Below are 22209 nucleotides of genomic sequence, written 5' to 3'. Positions count from 1 at the left end.
TTAATCTTTTCAGTAAACTAAAAGTTGAGCTATTCATCCTACTGAAATCTGGAAAAGAACATGACTCTGGTTCAACCATAAAGAAACCCTTGGCTTTGAAAAGCAAGTTTTTAGGGATATTCTGTTGATAGAGCTCCTAGCAAACAAATAATCTTTATATTTTTTTAATTAAATACTGAAATACACTTCCCCTTTTCCAAGCCAATTACTTCCAACCCTGATAGACATTCATCGTGTAAGAACAAACTTTGACAATGTCACAGACTGCAATTAAACTTAAAATTCACAATCTAAACTCCACAAAATGTCCTGCTATTCATTTGAATAATATTCAAATCACTGTCAGTGTGTTACACCACAAGCAATCCATGCAATGTGCTGTCTTTTTGCTTTGAGAGCGGGCTTGCTAACCCAAATCAATTTCCTTTAATGTTAGTGGGACACAGAAATGCTGCAGGAAGTCTAGCAGCATCCATAGGAGATTAAGATACATATCCGACATTTCAGGACTGAGCCCTTCTTCAGGGTAAAAGGAAAATGCAGCAGGCACCTGAATTAAAAGGCTGGGGAGAAGGAAAAGGCAGGGGAAGGAACACAGACCAACAGACACAAGGTGAAAATTGGACATGGATAGAACAGATGAGATTTGATAGAGGGAGGGGGTGGATCTGTGAATTCAGATCTGAAGGAAAGGAGACAGAGATACACACACAGACAATATAGCAGAATCTTTGTGGGGGCCCAACTGAGAAGCCTGGAACGGGTGCTAGCAGCCACGTGGAACCAGATGGCAGCAGAGAGCCTTGCCCTTTCCAGCCTTTAAATGGAGGTGCTTGCCTGCTTTCACTCATACCTTGAAGAAGGGCTCAGGCTCAAAACTTTACCTCCTATGGACACTGCAAGATCTGCTAACTTCCTCCAGCATTTTTGTGCTTTAACTACAGTTACTGCATCTGCAGACTTTCATGTTTCACTCCATTAATGAAGGTAACATCCTGCACAATAAAAACTAGTTATAGGTATAAGACAAGCAAAAGAGAAGTTGCTACACAATACAACCACATCCTCTTTAGAAGAGACAGAATGGGATTATGCAACTAATCCAGGCTTGCAAACAGACTTTTGATATTTATTAATCATTCTTGCCACCTTCACTTCAATTCACTAAAACATTACTTAAACTTCGACACTATTTTGTTTCTTCCATCAGTATAAAGGAATCTAAATTGTCAACAATTAATCTATTCATTTTATTTATTAAAAAAACAAACGTGCCATTCATTGTGAAGTCTGAAGACATTTGTGCCACCATGTTCATTACTTCATGTAAAAAGCCAGTTCACTGAAGTTTTCTTAAAGGCTGATAACAATCAGCTTTTGCTGCAGACGCATTAACAAAGAAAGTATCTTACAGGAAATTGAACAAAGTGAAGTATTTAACAACAGCAACCAAACAAATATTCCAAAAATAGCACATAGCAGTGCATATCCATTTAAAATCCTAAATATTAACAAAACACAATGGAAAAATAATTTGCATATATCACTGCCTAGTTCAGATTATTTTCTGAAATGCAGTCAGCCATCAGCCAAACAGCAGTTGATAATGTTTAACTTTGCTGCTTGAGGGAAGTACCACGAATAAAAATGTCAAGAGAACTGTTCACTCTGCAAGTAGAGCTACACACCTTTCTCATGTCAATGCAAATAGGCAGATAGAGCCAGTTACACAACTCTTTCTAAAAGTAGCACAGTAAACAACAAATCTATGCCAGTACAGTATCTTAAAATATCAACCTGTGAACACATATGAGAGCTGAAAAATTTTCAAGTGGTAAACCAACACATTTTTTTCACAGCACTTACATGAACCCGATACTCAGAGATGGTAATGTCACAAATGTGCAAGAGTAAAACAAACTAAATAATTGTAATTATTATGCACCATTCTAATGTTTTGGGTGAAGAAGACCTCCACAAAGCAGAGTTTGATAACATAGTGTTCATCTGATCTCAAAAGAAACTAATGACATTAATTAACAACCATTTTAAGGTTTGTCCCCATGACCCAAGAAGATCTGGGTAAATGTTCAATGACTTCCTAGTACAAGAGGTGCTACTGCCATAAGGAATGCTTTCCATAACCGTGCCTTTCACCTACAACAACTTTCACGTTGCACAACATTGAGCGTTTGAGTTTTCAACAGCAATCCCCAGAAGAGAAACAATCTAATAAGTAGTTCTGACATCCCCACCTATCTTAGATGCTGTTGAAAAGTGATTATTTCATTGTTTTGTATTTGTCCAAAGCACAGGAGGAACAGTGACAGGAAACAAACTCTTTATTGCTATCAATGAGTAGAAGACCCCAACTTTTACAAAGTTAAGCACTGTGTATCAGAGACAGGGAAGTAGGTGAAGAAGCAGCATAATGCTGTAGTAGTTAGCACTGTGGCCTCAAAATTCCAGAAACCCAGATCGGATCTCGAGTTCAGGTGTAGTCTGTGCAGAATTTGCATGTTCTTGAAGTGACAATGTTGTTTCCCCCGGTGCTCCAGTTTTCTCCATATTCTAAAGATAAACTGACAGATTAATTGGCTGCTGTAAATTGCCCCAAGTGTTGGTGAGTGATGAAATAATTTGGGGAAGTTGAAGGACACATGTTAAAACAGGCAAATATATGGAAGCATGTCAGTGTCGAGTGTCAGTGGAGCCTCCATGGGCCAAATGGCTTTCTTCTATCTAACGAGAAAATATGAAATATTTATCAGGTGAAGATATAGTGCAAATTCATATCTGTACATCTTACCATTCTGTTTGCCAGTGCTTTGATCTGCAAATGTCATCTGTAAAACGTTCAAAGTTCTGACAATAAGAGTACATACATGATATTGCATACAACCATAGGTTTCTTTTTCCTGTAGGTCAGGCAGAATTTCTTCTCATCAGTAGTGCAAAACACTGTACTCGAGTAAAGATACCTAATCAAAAGAGAGAAATGTAAACAAACTGACTGTGCAATACAGAAAATAATGTGCAAAGTAAGAATCCTTAAATTAGTCTCTGATTGAACATAAGAAATAAGCCTGCTCTACCATTCAATAAGATCATGACTGATCTGATAATAGGCTCCGCTCCACCTATCAGCCTTTTCCCCATATCCCTTAATTCCCCTTCCATGCAAAAATCTATCCAATCTTGTCTTGAATATATTTACTGAGGTTGCCTCCACTGCTACCAAGGGCAGAGAATTCCATAGATTCATTTACCACTCTTTGGGAAAAGAAGTTCCTCCTCATCTCTGTCCCAAATGTACTACCCTGAATGGAAGAGGCTTGTAAAGATCATAGAGCTATACAATATGGGAGCAGGCCCAACTCATCTGTTGCATCCATGTTGCCCATCTAAGCTAGTCCCATTTTTCTGCACTTAGACCAACATCCCTTGAACCATGTGCCTATCAGAATGTGCAGTACAAGTTTGTTGTTTAGGAGTTTAATGGTGGAGAGGTAACAACTGACCCTGAACCTGGTGGTATGAGTCTTGTGGCATCAATATCTCTTTTCTGATGGCATCGGTGAGGATAGAACAAGTTCTGGGTGTCCCAAAGTGATCACTATTAAGATCTGAGCAAGCACCATGTTCACTTTCATCAATTAAATTAGATACCTGGATGACAATGTACCACTGCATTGCACGCTGGAATCTGTTGCAAAAAACTCTGGCTGGCCAACTGCAGTTACATGAATACCCTTCAAAATCCTTGAAATTTCAAGGACTATGAGCAAAATAATGCATTAAACATTGGAGCTCATGGAATTTGTCCAAAATGAGATTCATGGTAAAACCACAAAATTGAAAAGAAGAGCAGGCAGAATAATAATTAGTCATTTGCCGATTCTGAATTTTTCAAAGGATTAAAATTAACAGAAAATCAGGAACTACAGACATCAGCTGTAATCGAATCATAGAATGCTACAGCACCAAAATGGGCCCTTCAGCCCATCTAGTCTGTACCAAACTATTACTTGCCTAGCACCATTGACCTGCACTTGGACCATAGTTCTCAAGCCCTTCCTATCCATGGACCCATCCAATTTTTTAAAAAATGTCAAAATCATCTCTTCAGCTCATTCCACATTCTCTCCACTCTCTATGTGGTTTACCCCTATGTTCCATTTAAATATTTCCTCTTTCACTCTTAACTTTAGTCCACTAGTTGTTGTCTTAGCTACCCTCAGCAAAAAAATGCCTGCTTGCATTTATTTTATCTATACTATTCATAATTTTGTATATCTCTATCAAGTCACCCACCATTCTTCTATGATCCAAGGAATAAAGTCCGAACCTATTTAACATTTCCCTGTAGCTCAATTCCCAGCAATATCTTTGTAAATCTTCTCAGTACTTTCAATTGTATTGAAATCTTTCCTGGAGTTAGATGACCAAAACTGCACAAAATACTCCAAATTTGGCCTGACTAATATCTTATACAATTTAACAACTACTGTGTTCAATAATATGATTTATGAATGCCGATATGCAAAAGCATTCTTTGTGATGGATGCCATCTCACTGGCTCTACACAAAGCCCTGGAACACCTGGACAGCAAAGGTGCTCTTTATTGACTAGAGTTCAGCATTTAACACCATCATCATCTCAAACTGATTAGCAAACTCCAAGACTTGGGACTCAACACCGAACTCTGTAATTGGATCCTTGACTTCCTCACCTATAGATCATAATCAGTGAAGATTGGTAAGAACTTCTCCACAATCTCAATCAGTACCAGAGCATCACAAGGCTGTGTTCTTAGCCCCCATCTCTACTCACTTTACACCTATGACTTTGTAGCTCAGCATGACAATAACACCATCTACAAATTTGCTAACAATAACCCCATAATGGGTTGTATAAAAGGGGGTGATGAGTCAGCACAGAGGATGGAGAATGAAAACATAGCTGAATGGTGCATCAATAACAACTTTGCATTCAATGTCACTAAAACTAAGGAGCTGATTGTTGACTTCAGGAAAGGAAAACCTGAGGTATACATTCCAGTGATCACTGTGGGGGGGGGGGGGGGGTGTGGCAGAAATCAGAGGTGGAGAGGGTGAGTAAATTGGTTCTTGAGAGTCACTATCTCGGAGGATCTTTCCTGGACCCAACACACCAATGATAACATGAAGAAAGCACATCAGCACCTCAGGAGTTTGCAGAGGTTTGGTATAATACCAGAAACCACGGCAAATTTCGACAGAGGTGCAGTGAAAAATATGCTGACTGTCTACACACGGTCTGGTACGGGAACACCAATGCCCTGAGCGTAAACCCCTGCAAAAGGTAGTTGGCACAGCCCAGGACATCACAGACAACACCCTCCCCACTACCAGGAACATCTACAAGGAACGCTGGTGTTGGAGGGAAGAAACAATCATCAAAAACCCATACCACCCAGCGCACACTCTGTTCTTGCTACTGCCATCAGGCAAAAGGTATAGGTGCCACAAGACTCGCACCACCAGGTTCAGGAACAGCTGCTACCCTTCCACCATCAGAATTATCAACAACAAACTCAATCAGGAACTCATTTAAAGACTCTTAATCATGCATTTTATTGATTTTTTTAAATTCTCTCTTTATTGCACAGTTTGTTTACATTCATGATCTGTTTACAGTTCTTTTATTTGTTTACATGCTTATGTTGGGAAGAGTTTATTGTTTGCACAACCAATAAGTGGTAATTCAGCCATGCCCACAGGAAAAAGGAATCTCAGGGTTGTGTGATGTTGTACATGTACTCTGACAATAAATCTGAAATCTGACCATGTGACCATGTATCCCCAGATCTCTGTTCTACCACACTCCTTGGTGACCTACCATTTACCGTGTATGTCCTACTCTGATTCATCCTCCCAATGTGCAACAGCTCACACTTATACACATTAAATTTCCTTTGCTATTTTATAACCCATTTTTCCAGCTGGTTGAGACCCCCCCCCCCCCCCCGCCCGCAAGATTTGATAGCCTTCTTCGCTGTCCACTGCACCTCCAAGCTTTGTTTCATTGGCAAACTTGCTATTCCACTTTCCACATTATCATCCAGATCATGGACGTCAAACAATGGATCCCTGATCACTGAACACCAGTAGTCACAGATCCCCAATTAAATAAGCCATCATCTACTACCACTCTCTGGCTTCTCCCACAAAGCCAATGTTTAATCCAATTTACTAACTCATCCTGAATACCGAGGAACTGAGTCTTCTTGACCAACCTCTGATGCAGGACATTGTCAAAGGCCTTATTAAAGTCCAGGAAGACAACGTCCAATGCCGTTTCATCAACTTTCCTGGTAACCTCCTTGAAAAACTCTATAACAGTAACTAGCATATCCAATTTTTGAAGTTAGAAATCAAAAGGCTCTCATCCTAAACTTCATTTACTTTACATCCATCCACATTTTTTTAACCAAGAAAACTGTCCTCCAACTCAAAACAGACAATGAAGTTTAAACGAGGAAAACAGCACATTTTGAAAGCTAAAGATAAATGTGATCAAAAAGTTGCAGCTACTGGAAATCTTTTTTTAAAAAATGAGAAAATGCTGAAAACATTTAGCAAGTTGAGCAGCAAACTATGGAAAGAGGAAGAGATCCTTCATAAGAATTGGTTAAATCTGACGTTAACTTCTCCCAGCCAAACATTGCAGAGGGAAAAATAAGCATTCATGAACTTCCATTGTATTAATCTGCTACAAGGCATCACGAAGTTACACTAAATAGGAAACTATACTCTTCCTATTATGTAAGAGTGCAAAAGTTTAGAAAGAATTTCCAAATTCATGATACTATAATCTTTGGGTATGTTACTCATCAGGACCACACTGACGATCCTGGAATGATATCTAAACACAACATGAAAATTAATCATATAAATGAAATTATTTTCTTTTTATTTTACCATTGTCAAGACATTTAGACAACCAACTTTCCACAGAGATTCTGTTGCTAGACTGTTCCCTAGAGAAAACACAACAACTGCACATTTGGCTACATCCAATGACAGATACAGCAATTCCATTTACCCAGAGAGTTCTCATCAGGGATTCCCATTGGAGTTTATATCCTTCCCGATGGCAATTACAAACAAGCACTTGCAAAGCTGCATGACGTGGCCAGCAAACAAGGGATGGGCCACCTCAACACACTACAAATCGTAGTCAGTGACTTTGATCAGGCCTGTCTCAAGAAAACCCTTCCCAATTACACATTACCTCCTGTCCCAAAGGTGCCAGCACGCTTGAGCACTGCTACACCAATATAATAAAGACCTACTGATCTTTCTCAAGACTGCATTTTGGCAATTCAGATCATACAGACAGAGCTAAAAAAAGAGGCTCCAGAGATCGGAACAACCAGAAAGTAGTCGGGGAGGCTGAAGAACGGTCAGTGGATTAGTCAGTGTTGAAGAACTCAGCAGAGGATCTGAATGATTACACAGGGCCATTACAGACATTATTCAAACTGCTGATGAGTATGTCCCCACCAAATCATTCAGGGAGTTCCCTAACCAGAAATCCTGGCTGAACAACATAATCTGGAACTTGCTGAGAGGCAGATCACAGACACTTAAATGATTTGGAGTGTATCGGGGTAGACTGTCTCTTGTTTACTGACCACATCAGTAAGTGCTCGTTTGTAGTCAGCAGTGGGAGGGATATAAACTCCAATAAAGTCCGGAGATCTAGAACACTACACAAGGAGCAGGTTCAACCTACGAAAAGCTTTCTACCATGTGAGGTGGAGATGGATATATGACAGATGTGGCAGGGCCTAAATGACATAACCTGTTACAAAACCAAATCCGGTGCAGTAGGAGACAATAAAGCTTCACTCCCAGATGAATTCAATGCCTGATTTGACCACCAGAAAAAGGAGGAGCTACTCCATACCCCTATGTCCACTGATGATCCTCTACTCTTAGTATCCAAGGATGGCTTGCAGCTGCCTTTGAGAGAGTGCATCCAGGGAAAGCATCAGGTCTGGATGGAGTACCTGACCAAGTACAGAAAAACTGTGTTGACCAGCTGGCCAACTTATTCATGGATATCTTCAACATCTCACTCCATCAGAGCATGGTACCTACTTGTTTCAAACAGGCCTCATTTCTACCCGAGCCCAAGAAAAGTGTGGTAATCTGCCTAAACTACCAACCAGTGGCGCTCACATCTACACTGATGAAACATTTTGAGAGGCTGGTGTTGAAGCACATCAACTCCTGTCTGAGTGGAGACATGGATCAGTTCCAATTTGCATACCAGAGCCACAGGTCTACAGCAAATGTCATCTCACTGACTCCACATTAAGCCCTGGAACACCTGGACAGCAGAATCAGAATTTATTGTCATGAATGGGAAAATGAGTAAATGGTAGGGCAGACTTGATAGCTGATAGCCAATTTCAACTCCTATGGTTTTATAGAGCACATCATGAAATTCATTGTTTTGTAGCAGCATTACAGATGCAAAAATTGCTACAAATTACATTTCTAAAAATAAATAAAAATGCAAAAAAGGAGAAAAAGTGAGATATTGTCCTTGGTTCATTGTCCATTCAGAAACCTGATAGCAGACCAGAAGCTGTTTTTGAACCATTGGGTGTTTGTCTTCAGGCTCCTGTACCTGTTTTCTGACAGTAGCAGTGAGAAGAGGGCATGGCCCCAGTGGTGAAGGTGCTTGAGAATAGAGGCTGTTTTCTTGTGACACCACCTCTTGTAGATATACTTAATGGAGTGGACTAATGCCAATGTTGAAGTTGGCTGAGTTCACAACCCTCTGTAGCAATTTTCCGTCCTGTGCATTAACACCTCCAAACCAGTCAGTGATGCAACCAGTGAGAATGCTTTCCATGGTATACCTGTAGAATTTTTCAACAGTCTTTGTAACATATCAATCTCCTCAACCACTTCTCGAAGTATAACCGCTAGCAAGTCTTCTCCATGATTGCATCACATGAAGACCCAAGGATAGATCTTCAGAGATGTTGGCAACAAGGAATTTGCAGCTTTTTATCCTGTCAACTGCTGACCCCTTGATGAAGACTGGTTTTCGTACTCCTGCTTTCCCCTTCCTGAAATCCACAAACAGTTCCTTAGTTTTGCTAACGTTGAGTGGTAGGTTGTTATTGTGACACCGCTCAATTAGCTGATCTATCTCACTCCTGTATGTTTTCTTATTGACGCCTGCCGACTACTGTGGTGTCATCAGTAAATTTGTAGATGGCATTTGAATTGTGCCTAGCCACACAGTCATGGATGTAGAGAGAGGAGGGCAGTGGGTTAAGCACGCATCCTGGAGGTGCACCCATGCTGATTATCAGTGTGCAGGAGACATTGTTACCAATCAGCACTGACTGTGGTCTTCTGATCCAGTTGCAGAGGGAGGTGCAAAGGCCCAGGTTTTAAAGTTCGCTGACTGTACTGAGGGGATGATGGTGTTGAAAGCTGAGCTGTAATCGATGAAAAGCAGCCTAATGTACATGTTGCTGTTGTCCAGGTGATCCAGTACTCAATGGAGAGCCAGTAAGATTGCATCTTCTGTGGAGCGATTGTGGCAGTAGGTGAATTGCAGTGGGTCCAGATCTTTACTTAGATAAAATTTAATTTTGGCCATGAATAACCTCTCAAAGCAAAGACAATCTTTATTGACTAAAGTTTGAAATTCAACACCATCATCCCCTCATAATAGATCAGCAAACTTCAAGACCTGGGCTTCAATACCCCACTGTGTATTGGGTCCTGCATTTTCTCTCTTCCAGACTACAATCAGTAAGGATTGATAAGAATATCTCCTCCACAATCTCCATCAGTATCAGAGCACCATAGAGCTGCATTCTTAGCCCCCTGCTCTATTCACTTAACACCTATGATTGTGTGGCAGGGTATAATAATAATAATACCATCTACAAATTTGCTGACGATACCATCATAGTGGGTTATATAAAAGGAGGTGATGAATCAGCATACAGGAGGGAGATTGAAAACTTGGCTGAATGGTGCACCAACGACAACCTTGCATTCAATGACACCAAAACCAAGAAGCTGACTGTGGACATGAGGAGAGGAAAACCAGAGATCATGAGGGGAATCAGAGGTAGAGAGTGCGAGAAAACTGAAATTCTTGGGAGTCACTATTTTGGAGGACCTTTCCTGGACATTGTGAAGAAAGCACATCAGCACCTCTACCTTCTCAGGAGGTTTGGTATGACATTGAAAGCCTTGACAAACATCTACATGTGTAGTGGAAAGTGTGCTGACCGGCTGGTATGGAGGTACCAATACCTCTGAGTGGAAAGTCCTACAAAAGTTAGTGGACACAGCCCAGTACATCACAGGCAAAACCCTCCCCACCATCAAGAAAATCTACATACAAAGCTGCCGCTGAAGAGCATTAGCAATCATTAAAGATCACATCACCTAAAACATGCTCTCTTCTCACTGCTGCCATCAGAAAAGAGGTATAGGTGCCACAAGATTTGTACCACAAGGTACAGGAACAGTTGCTACCCTTCCACCATTAGATTCCTCAACAACAAACTCAATCAGAGATTTGTTTAAGGGCTCTTACTTTGCACATCATTTATTATTGAATATTTGTTTTCTGTATTACAGAGTTTACTGAGATTTCTTTCTTTGTTAATATTTCTCTCTTTTGATTATATATCTTTTCTTGAGTACAATTTTTTTGCACTACCAATTAGTAGCAATTCTGTCTCAACTGCAGAAAAAAAATCTCAGGGTTGCATGTAATGTTATGCATGTTCTTTGACAATAAATTTGAACTTTGAACACTAATGGGCACACTTACTAACAAAAGACCCAATCAATGCATTTACCACAATCACAACCCAATTTATTTTAAAAGATTGATTGCATCAACATTATTCCCAAAATAACATGGAAGTGGTTGACAGAGGAGCACTGCAAGTCAAATTTTGTGAACAATTATGGTTTTTTTAAATGATCATTAGGCATAATTTTTTTGTTATCTCAATGATCAACAATTAACTTGTGCAGCAAAAAAACAAGATTGTGGACAGAAAGGCAAGCATCTTATCCTTTAAATAGCAGCAAGGCTAGCATATCACACATGCACAGTCAAACATTCTGGACAATGATAAAGTTTGGAGATCGGGCCTCCAGGCCTGCTCACCCGCACCTGGCCAAGCGGATTCCAGCAGTCCTGCAGCGGTTCTCCAGAAATTTGCTGTGAATTGCTTCTTCAGTCTTCCACCAGATTAAATGCATTGGACAGATACATGGATGGGAGAGAGGGTTATGGACTGGGTGCAGGTCAATGGGACTAGCAGAATGATATTTCAGCACAGACTAGAAGTGCCAAATGGCCTGTTTTCCAAGCTGTTGTGTTCTGTGGAAGACCCAAGACCTGAATGGGGAATAGCTAGGGATCAGGTGGTAAAGGAGGAAACAAATTCACTTTTTAAATTAGTTTAATATGTTTAATTATTCATATATGGTTTTGGTGTCTTGGATTAAGGTAAGTTTTCTTGTACTTATTTGGTTCAAAATTAATGGGTGTTGTTAGGTGAGATCAACCCTCTGTATCTGGATCAACCAAGTTCAGTCCCAGGCCGCAACAGGGCCAATAGGATATGTCTCATTATCTTCTGTAAGTTTTCTCTGCCATGGCTGAAACCATCCTGGAATACTGTCTGGACTCTTCCAATGTCATCTTAAGCCAGTGGAAGAACTCCTGCCAAAAGGTAAAAAGAGCACAAGTTCCACTCTGGAGCTTGAGTGCATTTAGCCAGTTAATAGCTTGGTACAGAACAAACTGAATACTGTACTTCAGATAGACTCGAGACCAAAACTGTTTTCCTGACTGAACATTAAAGATCTCATTTCATTATTCAAAAAGTGAATTACTGAATTCTCCTGGGTAATATTCAGTCCTCAATGCAGACTTACAAGATCTAATTCTCTAGTTGTTTGTCATTTTGCTAGGAATTGAAAGGGGAAAAATACGCACACACTCACACTATTTCCCCAAAATTTAAAATAACATTGCAGCAGATTAAATAGTTTATTGTTATTGGTGAATGTTCCATTTTAGGAAGTGAAATTTTGACATAAAGATTTCAGAATGGCAGCTTTACATTGGTGGAAACTATTAAGGTTCCTTTATTATCATGTACCCAAATACATAAAATTTGTTTACCTGTTAAAGGTGCACTAATCTAGCACCCCTACTAAGAAGAAAATGAGAAGCAAAAGAGAGTCCCCTCATGGAGAGGGTCTGTGGATCCCACCTTCTCTTCCCATGCCACTGCCTACTCTCGTAATTTCCATCGCCATTGCGCCTACTGCCTGTTCCTGAGGTGAAGGTGAGGCCATTTGGGAACCCGCTCACCATCAGCACCCTCACGATTCCAATCCCAAAACTGGTCCTCACAATCCAGTCTTCATGGGCAGCCCACAGCCTTGTGAGAGTCCTTTGGTTGCTGAACTCTTTGATGTCCTCCTATCCTGTAGGGTTTACTCATAAAATTCAAACCAATCTGGCTTTGCAAATTAAACCCTGTATCTAGCATTAACTCTTAGCATATGACCCAAGCTTCATACTTTGAAAGTGGATAGAATTCATCTATCTTGCTTTCTGTGAACTGCCAAATAATAAACTTAGTACATGCTTGACATCAACTGTAATAGAACGTAAAACAAAATCACTTGCTTCTTCTGGGTGAAATTCAAGATGCTATGAATCTTTAAAAATCTCTGAAAAAATATTATGATCATGCCAAGAACTGGATCCGGCCAAATCAAGCAACTCTGCACAGCTTTTGTTTTTAGCAACTTTGAGCTTTGTGTAATACAAAATAAGAATAAACTTCTCAACTCTCATTTCACTTCTTTGCAAACTTGATCTTGTATTGTTCTCTGATTCCTACCCATGGTATTTTCTATATATTTAGCACCTGTCTATAATTTTCATATCTTGCTCCCCATACCACATCCACTATGAACAATTTAATTTCGGCAAATTCCACTTAGAACAATGCAGTTTCTTGGCTGCAAAGTATCCGCTGCCACATGAACAAGTTAAATATGTGAAAGGTATTTGGACCATCCAGTCAAAACAACACATCCTCTTAATTATTTTATGATTCCATCTTGTTGTAATCATCACTAAGCGGTTTTGTATTTGAATGAGGAGAAAGCTGAGATGCTACAAATATATCAAACATTTAGCAATACTAAAAAAAAAATAATAAATGGTGGTAAAACTTATCAAGCCCATCAGCACCAGGGAAAGTGAAAAAAGTATCAACTTCTCAGGCCGAAGATCCTGGAAAAGGACTGAATTGGCTTAGTTCTGAGGAAGATCTCTCCACAGATGCTGCCTGACCTATTGAGTGCTTCCAACATTTTCTGTTTTATTTCAGATTTCTCATATCTTTTTAAAAATTTTCAATCACACTGATGCAAGCCAATTAAATGCACAGACAATTAAATTTGTTATTTCAATAATGTTCAACATTCATGATTCAGAATTAAAAAAAACATTTTCACTCTTCCAAATTGTATCTCAAATGGATGTTTAACAACAGAACCATACTTGTTAAAAAATTTTATTTGATGAGCTTGAATCATCACGTCACTCAGTCCACTGAGTCTGTACAAACTCCTTCTGGATCAATCCCATCAAATAACACTTTCCCCACTCTTTCCTCTATAATTGCTTTTGAATTCCTCCATTAATTCTGTTTCTGTCATCCTTTCGAACAGCAAGTTCCAGATAATAAATGCTCCCTGTTTAAAAAAAATACAAGTTCTCTTCACAGTTACTTGTATCATTATAAATCTGTGTTCCTGATTCTTGAACCATCTGCTAATAGAAAAAAGCTTTTTTTTTCCAAACCTGCCTTGATTTTGTATACCTTTTATAAATTTCCTCTTAATCTTCTTTGTTTAATAGAGAATGAATCAATCTTTGGAGAGAGATTAAACCCTGGAACCATTGTAGTAAATCTTTTTTGCACCTTCCAAAGGACCTTCACATTCTTCCTAAATGATGATAACCAGAAGAGGATGTAATACTTAATTTGCAACCAAAGCAGAATCTTCTAAATTGTCAACATCCACATTTCTGTAGTCAATGCCTCCACTTACGAAGCCCAGGATCCAAAGAGTGAAGCTGTTTCCATGTCAACGTTAAGGCAAAGGTTTATATTGATGTTCTCCACAAAATGATCTTTAACCTTCAAAGATTTAGATAATTATAGCCAGATCCTGCAAATCCTTTAGAACTGTGTCATTTTACCTATATTATGTCTTCACATTCATTCTGATCTATTCTGATTATAACGAATCATTCTGATTCCATCTATTCTGTCCTTGCCTTGAAGCAGTTTTTGTAAATCATAACTCAGTAACAATATACTTTATTGCAAACATCCTATAATCACACAGAAAAGAGGATTAAGCTCCTTAAGCCTTGCCCTGAATTTTGGAAAGATCGTGGCTGGTCTGAGTTGGCCTTAATAGCACCTTCTAACTTGTTCTACAAAAGCTCCTGTAGGCTAAGTAGCAAATCCATCTTTTGGCAATGAAATGCAAAGATTCATGACTCAGAGGGAAAGTTCCTCTTCATCTTGTTCTTTAATGGGAAACAGCTTATTTTAAAAAAAACTGTCTTCCTCTCGCCATCAGTTTTCCCACGAGGGGAAGCACGTTCACAGCTTTACCACATTATTTTCCCCTCGGAATCATGTTTTTTTTCCAAAAGAGCACCATTTATTCTTGTGAGAGTCCTTTGGTTGCTGGAGATATATTTCAGCTGTGATTGCACCAACACTTGCACAATCTTACTCTTGTATTCAAACCTATTTGCATGATTGTCTTCCAAAGTTTTTATTGTATTTGCATCCTATCTATTGTGTTTTGAGGGCAAGGATTTGTGAGATTGATTCAAAATCTACCACTCTGTAATCTCTTACAATGTAAAGAATGTTCAGGTTTTCTTTGCTTCCTATCAAAATGGATAGCTTCACATAATCCTCCATCTGCCAAAGTTTTCCCCAGACTTATTCTCACATTTTCCCTTTGCAGTCTCTTTGTCCTCTGCTCAGCTCTTGGCTTGGCTATTCTCAGCATTCCTGGCAGTGAACAGCAGCACAGACTTGCTTTGCCGCCTATCTTTGTACTGGGGATAAATTTTCATACTTAGTCCCTAAAATCTTAGTTTATCCATCTTAGTACATGCACACCTGACTAGCATCAGGTGTGTGAAAACTTAAAGATTAGCAAAAACATTACTCAGCAAAACCCTCTTGATTGTGACGTGTAGCAACAAAATATCTGTATACAAGCTTTTCACAAACTTCCATTAACGTGCATTCATGTCTGGAACTATTTTTAAGTTTGTAGTAGTCAGATAAATCCTCTAACTTACAATTTTTAAGAAATTATTCTCCACTGTATTTCTAAATTGTGCAATCAAAGTTAACCAGATCAAATGGCAGAACAATCAGGTAACCCTTCATGAGTTGGGCAGATTAAAAAGTGCCCAAGACATTATTTATGGAATAATGGAATGGGAAACTTAAAAATAGATTACAAGTTAGTCTAATCAGTGATTGTGTTATATACTTTCAATAATCACTCACCAATCAACCCTGTCAAAAACATGAAAGTCAAAGTTCATCAAAGTTGATGAGGCTGAAGGGAAGGGTACCAAATGAAAAAGAAATAGAACTTGAATATATGGAAGATTTTTTAGACAGTAATTATATAAATCTTTGGCATTTTGTGAATGCTATCAGAATTACAGCAATATTATCAAGAAAAATATTAATGAAATTATGTTCCTGCTATTTTGTCTGTAATTAGTCATGTATTTATAGAGCAACTTCCATGTACTTTTCAAAATGCTTTAGAGTCATTGAGATACATCTAAGTTACCCCGCATTTATTGTTGTAATGTAGGATATATAACATCCATTGCGGACACCCCTTTACATTTCAAGCATATACATGATAACAACCTTATAGTCACTTCCTGAAAATTTATAAGAAATGCATAATCACAAAGGATACATACCCTTTTTGAAATAACGAGTAGACAAATTTACCTCTCATCCAATAAAAAAGGCACAGTTGACAATGGGCACTTCTTCAGTAATGTACTGAGAAGTGAGCCCAGATCTTTAGTCTCAAGTGTCTTGAATGGAAATTGAACCTAGACTCTTCATCATCCGATGCAAGAATGCTATTGAAATATGTTATGAGTTTGAGAAGTTTTGAAAAATATGCAGCAGGTCTATTGAAGGATTGTCAAAATCACAAAAACATAAGAAATAGGAGCAGGAATAGCTATCTGGCACATCCATCTTACTCTGCCATTCAATAAGATCATGGCTCATCTGGCCATGGACTTAAGCTCCATATCAGCCTTTTCCCTATAACCTTTAATTCCCCTAATGAGCATAAATATATTTAATAGTAAATAAATTAATTAATAATATATATATTATGATTAACTATATTTAATGGGGTAGCTATACTGCTTTCTTGTGTAGAGAATTCCTCAGATTTACTAAAAGCAATTCCTCCTCATTTTTGTCCATCATCTATTCCCCAAATCTTGAGGCTTGTGTCCCCTAGTTGTAGTCTAACCTACCAGTGGAAACAACTTTCTTGCCTCTACCACTTTCATAATTTTATATGTTGTTATAAGATCACCACTCATTCTTCTGAACTGCAATGAACATTGTCCCAAGGTAACTCCATCTCTCTTCAGAGACTTATCTCCTCATCTCTGGAATCTCCTCTGCATCACTTCCAAAGCCATTGTACATCTTCTCCTGTAAGGAGACCAGAATTGCACAGAACTGTAGGTATAGCCTCAACAGTACGCTGAACAGTTGGAGCATAACCTCCTGATCTTAAATTCAATCCCTCTCACAATGAAGGACAACATTTCATTTGCCTTCTTATCTTGATTCATGCACATACACTCCCAAAGTCTCTTTGCACAAATGCATGCGGCATTCTTTCAACATTTAAATAATAATCTGATCTTCTATTTTTCCTTCCAAGGTGGATAACCTCACATTTGCCAACATTGCACTCCATCTGCCAAGACCCTTGCCCACTCATAAAACAAACATCTCAAAAGCTTTAAATTAAGTGTACAGTATAATATCAAATAAAATTTCTAACTCACAATCATAAAAATTGTTCAAACCAACAGACAAATGTCCAAGATCATTCAATACTTACACTGATATATGTATTAGTTAACAAATTAAAATGGGACTGCCACAAAATTGCAAATAGAGCTTTAACATCAAATCTCATCAATAATCCTGCAGACTTTATTGGGAGATGTCAATAAAAGAGATTCCAACCTTTTAATGCCACCTGAAAAATAACTGCCAGACCTTGATGAATTTCCTACCAAAGGGGTAAGTACGCCCATGGCAATGGCAGAGGATACAATTAGAAGACAGCAACTTAATCCTTAAAAAGTATTTTAAAGGAAAACTTTGGAACATTGACTGTTCTCTCTCCATCACTCAATTGATTCATTTAATGCATAACGCTGAGCAAATGATCTTCAAAAAATCAAAGATGCCCCTGTGAAGTTCTATCCGTTTATGATTCTGGCGTTTCGATGCACGGGACACGATTCCTACAAAAAAAGATTTGTCAACCCAATGGTCACGACTACTGTATCGACCTGGTCTTCGTCAATTTGGTTACTTTCTGTGCAAAGAGGGCTGATACAATCACATAAGCCGTGTCAGTTTCACTCTTACCTTGATGATGCTGCTCCTGCGAGGGATGCTTGGTTTTCCATCTTGGGATGGTGCTGTGACTGGTGAAGGTCCGGGACTTGACGGCTGGGCTCCTACTGCAGTCACCGACTCTTCTCCCACACAGTCTCCGTTTGAAACCGCTTCAACTCTCTCCTTTTTGGCCCAGGAGGGCGAAGCAGAACACGAAGGCACCCGAGACGGGACACCACGTTCCGCCTTTCCTTCCGCCATGGCTTGTTCTTTTTTAAAAAAAACAACTTGTAAAAACAAAACTATCAGGACAAGGTGGACTTTCAATCCTTGAAATTAAAAGAAAAGAAACGGCGATTGTCCACGACGTGCATGGTATATAAATTATACTGTTGAAATGCAACCCCCCACCCACCCACCACAAAATACGTGTTGCAAACCTCCCGCTATAATAGTGACAGTCCCTCCGGCACACGAACCAACTACTGCCACCAACCGAAAGCCCACTGAGCACGCAACCCGGGGACAAAACGTATCAAAAAGCCGCAACATTTACATTTCTGCGCCTCTGATGTTATCTCGACCAATCCATGACAGGGATGCGCTCGAGTTGCAGATGCGGGACTTCAGTCGGTGCCGAAATGTTGCAAGTGAAGAACGCAACGAGCGCCTTGACAGCCCAGGGTTCCGGTTGCGTCCGTTTCCCCGGTGACAGGCTCACCCTCCACCTGACTGATTGACGGCTCCCGTCTTGTTTTTTCACACTCGTAGAACAGAGGCGGGACCTCTGCGTGTCAATCAGCCGACGGCTCCTGTCAACAAGGAAGCACCTGATCGCAATAATCCCCTCTCGTTCCGCCCCTGCACACACACGCACCTTCTTCCTGTCACTTCAGAGCGCGCTGTCACCGATGCTTCCAATTGGAGAAGGGCGAGAACAAAGGAAGAATCTGATTGGCTAAGGAGTCACAATCGTGAGCATTTTATTGGGCTATTTGCCACGCTTCTGCTCTCGGTATTGATTGAGGGAATCCAATTGGGCGGTCGGTGTTGAAACCGGATTCGAGTGGGAGACACACACCCAATGTTCTTAAAATTCTCATTTAGAAGTTCATTGACGCAATTTATCTCGCTCCATCTTGTAACTTTCTGTAATAAACTTTCAATAAAAGCAAAAACTGCTGGCAATTCTACTATCCCGGGCAGAGAGAGTAACATTCAATGTTTCGAGTCCGAGACCACCATGACGACTGGGAAAGAGATAAAAGAGAGACTGCCAATTTCTTTCCATTGATGTTGCCTGGCCTGCTGAGTTCCTCCAGCACTTTGTTGTTCAGATCAGGGTAATTTTAAATTGCAGGAAAGGTAGGGGTGTGGGGAGCTTGGGCAAAAGGAACATAAGAAAAAATTCCAGATCAGGGAAAATGAATAAATGTTGCATTTAGGGCTGATTATGCTTCACTGTTTATGTTGTGTCTTACTACTATTGAGCTGTGGAACACATGCCAAGTAAGTCTTGGCTGTGCCAAAATTACAGATGGGTGATTTCTAACAGAAATGGCCAGTTCTGGTACAGAATGTAATTGAATTCGATAAGAGTTTGGAAAGTGGCAGTGTGCCCAGATGGGAGCTGGGGATTTGACCCTCAAGTTTGTGTTCAGCTTCCTTATAACAGTGTGGGATGCTACAGACAGATAACGGGATGAAGATGTTGCAAGCTGCCGAAACCAGAATTGCTCTTGCAGACTGAGTACAAGAACTCTGCAAAGTAACCACTCAGTTTTGATCAACTAGATTTAAAGACCAGTCATCCACTAGCCTTTTATACTCAATCAAGACCTGTTGATACTCCATATAAAGTTGCCACTAACTTTATCAGATATGCTACACTTTCTTACATTGTTACTATACTTTTTTACATTCAAATAATGAATATGCTGCCAAAATATTTCATTGTACAAAAAATACTTCGGAAACATGAAAAATGCTGAAAAGATCAAAATTAATGGCCTCATATGCACCCACAATGAAATCCATTCATTAGAATTTTGCTCATTCTTGTAATCTATTTGTAATTTTATGCTTCAATCTGTTCGGAATGTGACTATTCTCTTTGTCATTAGATAACTTATAAATATGACTTTCAGTGCCATTATCAAAGTCGTTAACAAATTTAGTGAATAGTTGATATTTGGGGACATCTTTCCAGCACTTTCCTTTATCTGTTTCTAATCAGCCAGTTTCCTATCAATAATAATCCTTCATTTCCATGGATATCAATTTTAACCTTCAGGTCTAATGCAGAACTTTAGCAGGTGCCTTCTGCTAAAACAGTATTGATATAAACAGTATTCTTGGGATCCTTGATGTTTCTTTGTTCAGGTTCATCTTCCTGACTGCCCCCATGAGGTCAACTGGAGGACTTCATTTTTAAATTTTCCCCACACTTCCCTTGTTTTTTCCAACTCTTGGCCCACTCTTCACTTTTGTCCATATTTTCTACCTAAAATATCAACTTCCATTTGCACATTTGTTGCCTGATCTGCTAAGTATTTCTGGCACTTAGTGTTTTCATTTCTATCAGCGGTATAATACTGTTTATTATTTTCACCTGCTTATACTAATTTCAACTGTTGTATTAATTTTCATCAATGTTCTCTGTAATTAAATAATGCCAAACAAGCTGTTTGATTTATCCTCTGGAAATAATGACATGAGGTCATCTTTCAGCATTCTTATTTTCATTATTACTATTGTTAGTTTGTTCTGACCAACTTAATGAATTGTAAAAATTGTGTTGATTTTGATAGTTCTGTGCTTCTCTGAATCCTTTCTTTTTACTCTTACTATCTGTTTTGTCTTCTTTAGTAACCTTCTGGATTTCACACACTGGGCATGCTCAATGCTATTTTTACATTTTTATTCTCTTCCTTTTTGAATTGTGCCTCCTTGCCTTTTTCAGGGAAGTGTATCTGCCACCCTCATGCAATCAACCTAGACGTGGCTCCAAATGCATCAACATTGAGTCATTAGTAGTGAACATCCATTTCCCATGAACAAAGAAGAAAAAATGTATTTTAGTAATCAATTTTTTTTTTTACAATTATTGATCTTGGTCTAAACATATGTTGGCTTTGATTTTTGATAAGTGAAATGCTTAAACATTGGGAAGAGGCTAAATTTGATCAAAAAAGGAGCCTCAGGCAAAAACTATGGAGAGAGATCAAGAGTTAACATTTCAGTTCAATCTCTTCATTAGCACTTGAAAATATTGGAAATGTTTTTATTATCTGAACCAATAACATTTCTATTGCTGCTGGTCTGTGGTATAACAAAATAGATAATAAATATTCATTATAAATCTCATGCAAAAAAATGCATCTTGCAATCATGCAGAGTCCTTTTGTGCTGTCCGAGCAGTCAGTGTACCAAAAGTATCAAGAATCTGATAGCCATTGGAAGAAACTTTTTCAACTTCGAAGTTCTGATTTTCAGACTTATGTACTTCTGCAATAGCAGTGAAAAGAAATTGTGACCAGAGTGATCGGGGTCCTTTATGATGTTGGCTGCCTTCTTAAGACAGTGCCTCACATAGATATCTGCAATGGATGGGAGATTAGAGCCTATGATGGACCTGGCTATGTTTACCACCTTCTGCAGTCTTCTTGCTTCCTGGGTAATTTAATTACCAGACCAGACTGTGATGCAACCAGTCAGTATACCTTCCACAGTGCACCTGTAAAAGTTTGATAGAGGATCTAATGACATGCCAAATAGAAGTTGCAATGCCTTCTTCGTAGTTGCCTCCATGTGCTTGTTCCAGGAAAGATGTTCTGAAATATGGATTTCCAAGAACTTGAAAGTTCTGACTCTCCCCACCTCCATTCCATCAATACAGACAGTTGCATAGGCCTTCTGGTTCTCTTTCAAAAAAAAAATCACAAATTGGTTCTTTGGTCTTGATGACATTGAGAGCAAGATTGTTGTTCTAGCACCATTCAACTAGGTTCTCAATCTCCATCCTGTGTTCTGACTTTTCACTTCCAGTTATTCAGCCAACAATGGTGGTGTCATGATCAAATTTGTAAATTGAGTTGAGCTGAAGCTAGCTAAGCAGTCATGGGTGTACAAGGAATAGAGAATGCAACTAAGCATACATCCTTGAGGTGCCCCTGTGGTGACAGAGTGATGATACCAATCTGCTCTGATTGGGGTCTGCTGATGAGGAAGTCAAGGATCCAGTTGTAGAGGAATGAAAAGTCCCAGGTCTTTCAGGAGTTCTGCTGGCATGATTGTGTGGAATGCCATGAAGTAGTTAATGAACATAGATGTCCTGTGGTCTAGATGATCAAACACTATCTTTGAATTTTTTTACCATTTTTTATTTAAATTTAGACAT

The 22209-nt window shown here is 39.2% G+C and overlaps 1 protein-coding gene across 3 annotated transcripts in view; it reads right to left on the bottom strand.

The window, feature by feature from the left end:
• LOC138750832 (inactive phospholipase C-like protein 2) overlaps window positions 1–18799 on the bottom strand; it is a 290403-nt gene extending 271604 nt beyond the window's left edge. The window contains exons 1-2 of one of the 3 annotated variants that reach the window (XM_069912968.1): window positions 18367–18799; window positions 17841–18079 (exon numbers count right to left, since the gene is read on the bottom strand). In XM_069912968.1, coding sequence (XP_069769069.1) covers window positions 17841–18071 — 231 coding nt within the window. In that variant the 5' untranslated portion in view covers window positions 18072–18079; window positions 18367–18799. Of the gene's footprint in view, window positions 1–17840; window positions 18080–18366 lie in introns of those variants that run through there. The other 2 variants (XM_069912957.1, XM_069912977.1) reach the window with 2 other exon arrangements.
• Between the last annotated feature and the right edge of the window lie 3410 nt (window positions 18800–22209).

This window comes from Narcine bancroftii, chromosome 1 (genome assembly GCF_036971445.1).
Source record: "Narcine bancroftii isolate sNarBan1 chromosome 1, sNarBan1.hap1, whole genome shotgun sequence".
NCBI lineage: Eukaryota > Metazoa > Chordata > Chondrichthyes > Torpediniformes > Narcinidae > Narcine > Narcine bancroftii.
The sequence above is the reverse complement of the archived record's forward strand: the minus strand, read 5'-3'. Positions and strand labels throughout refer to the sequence as shown.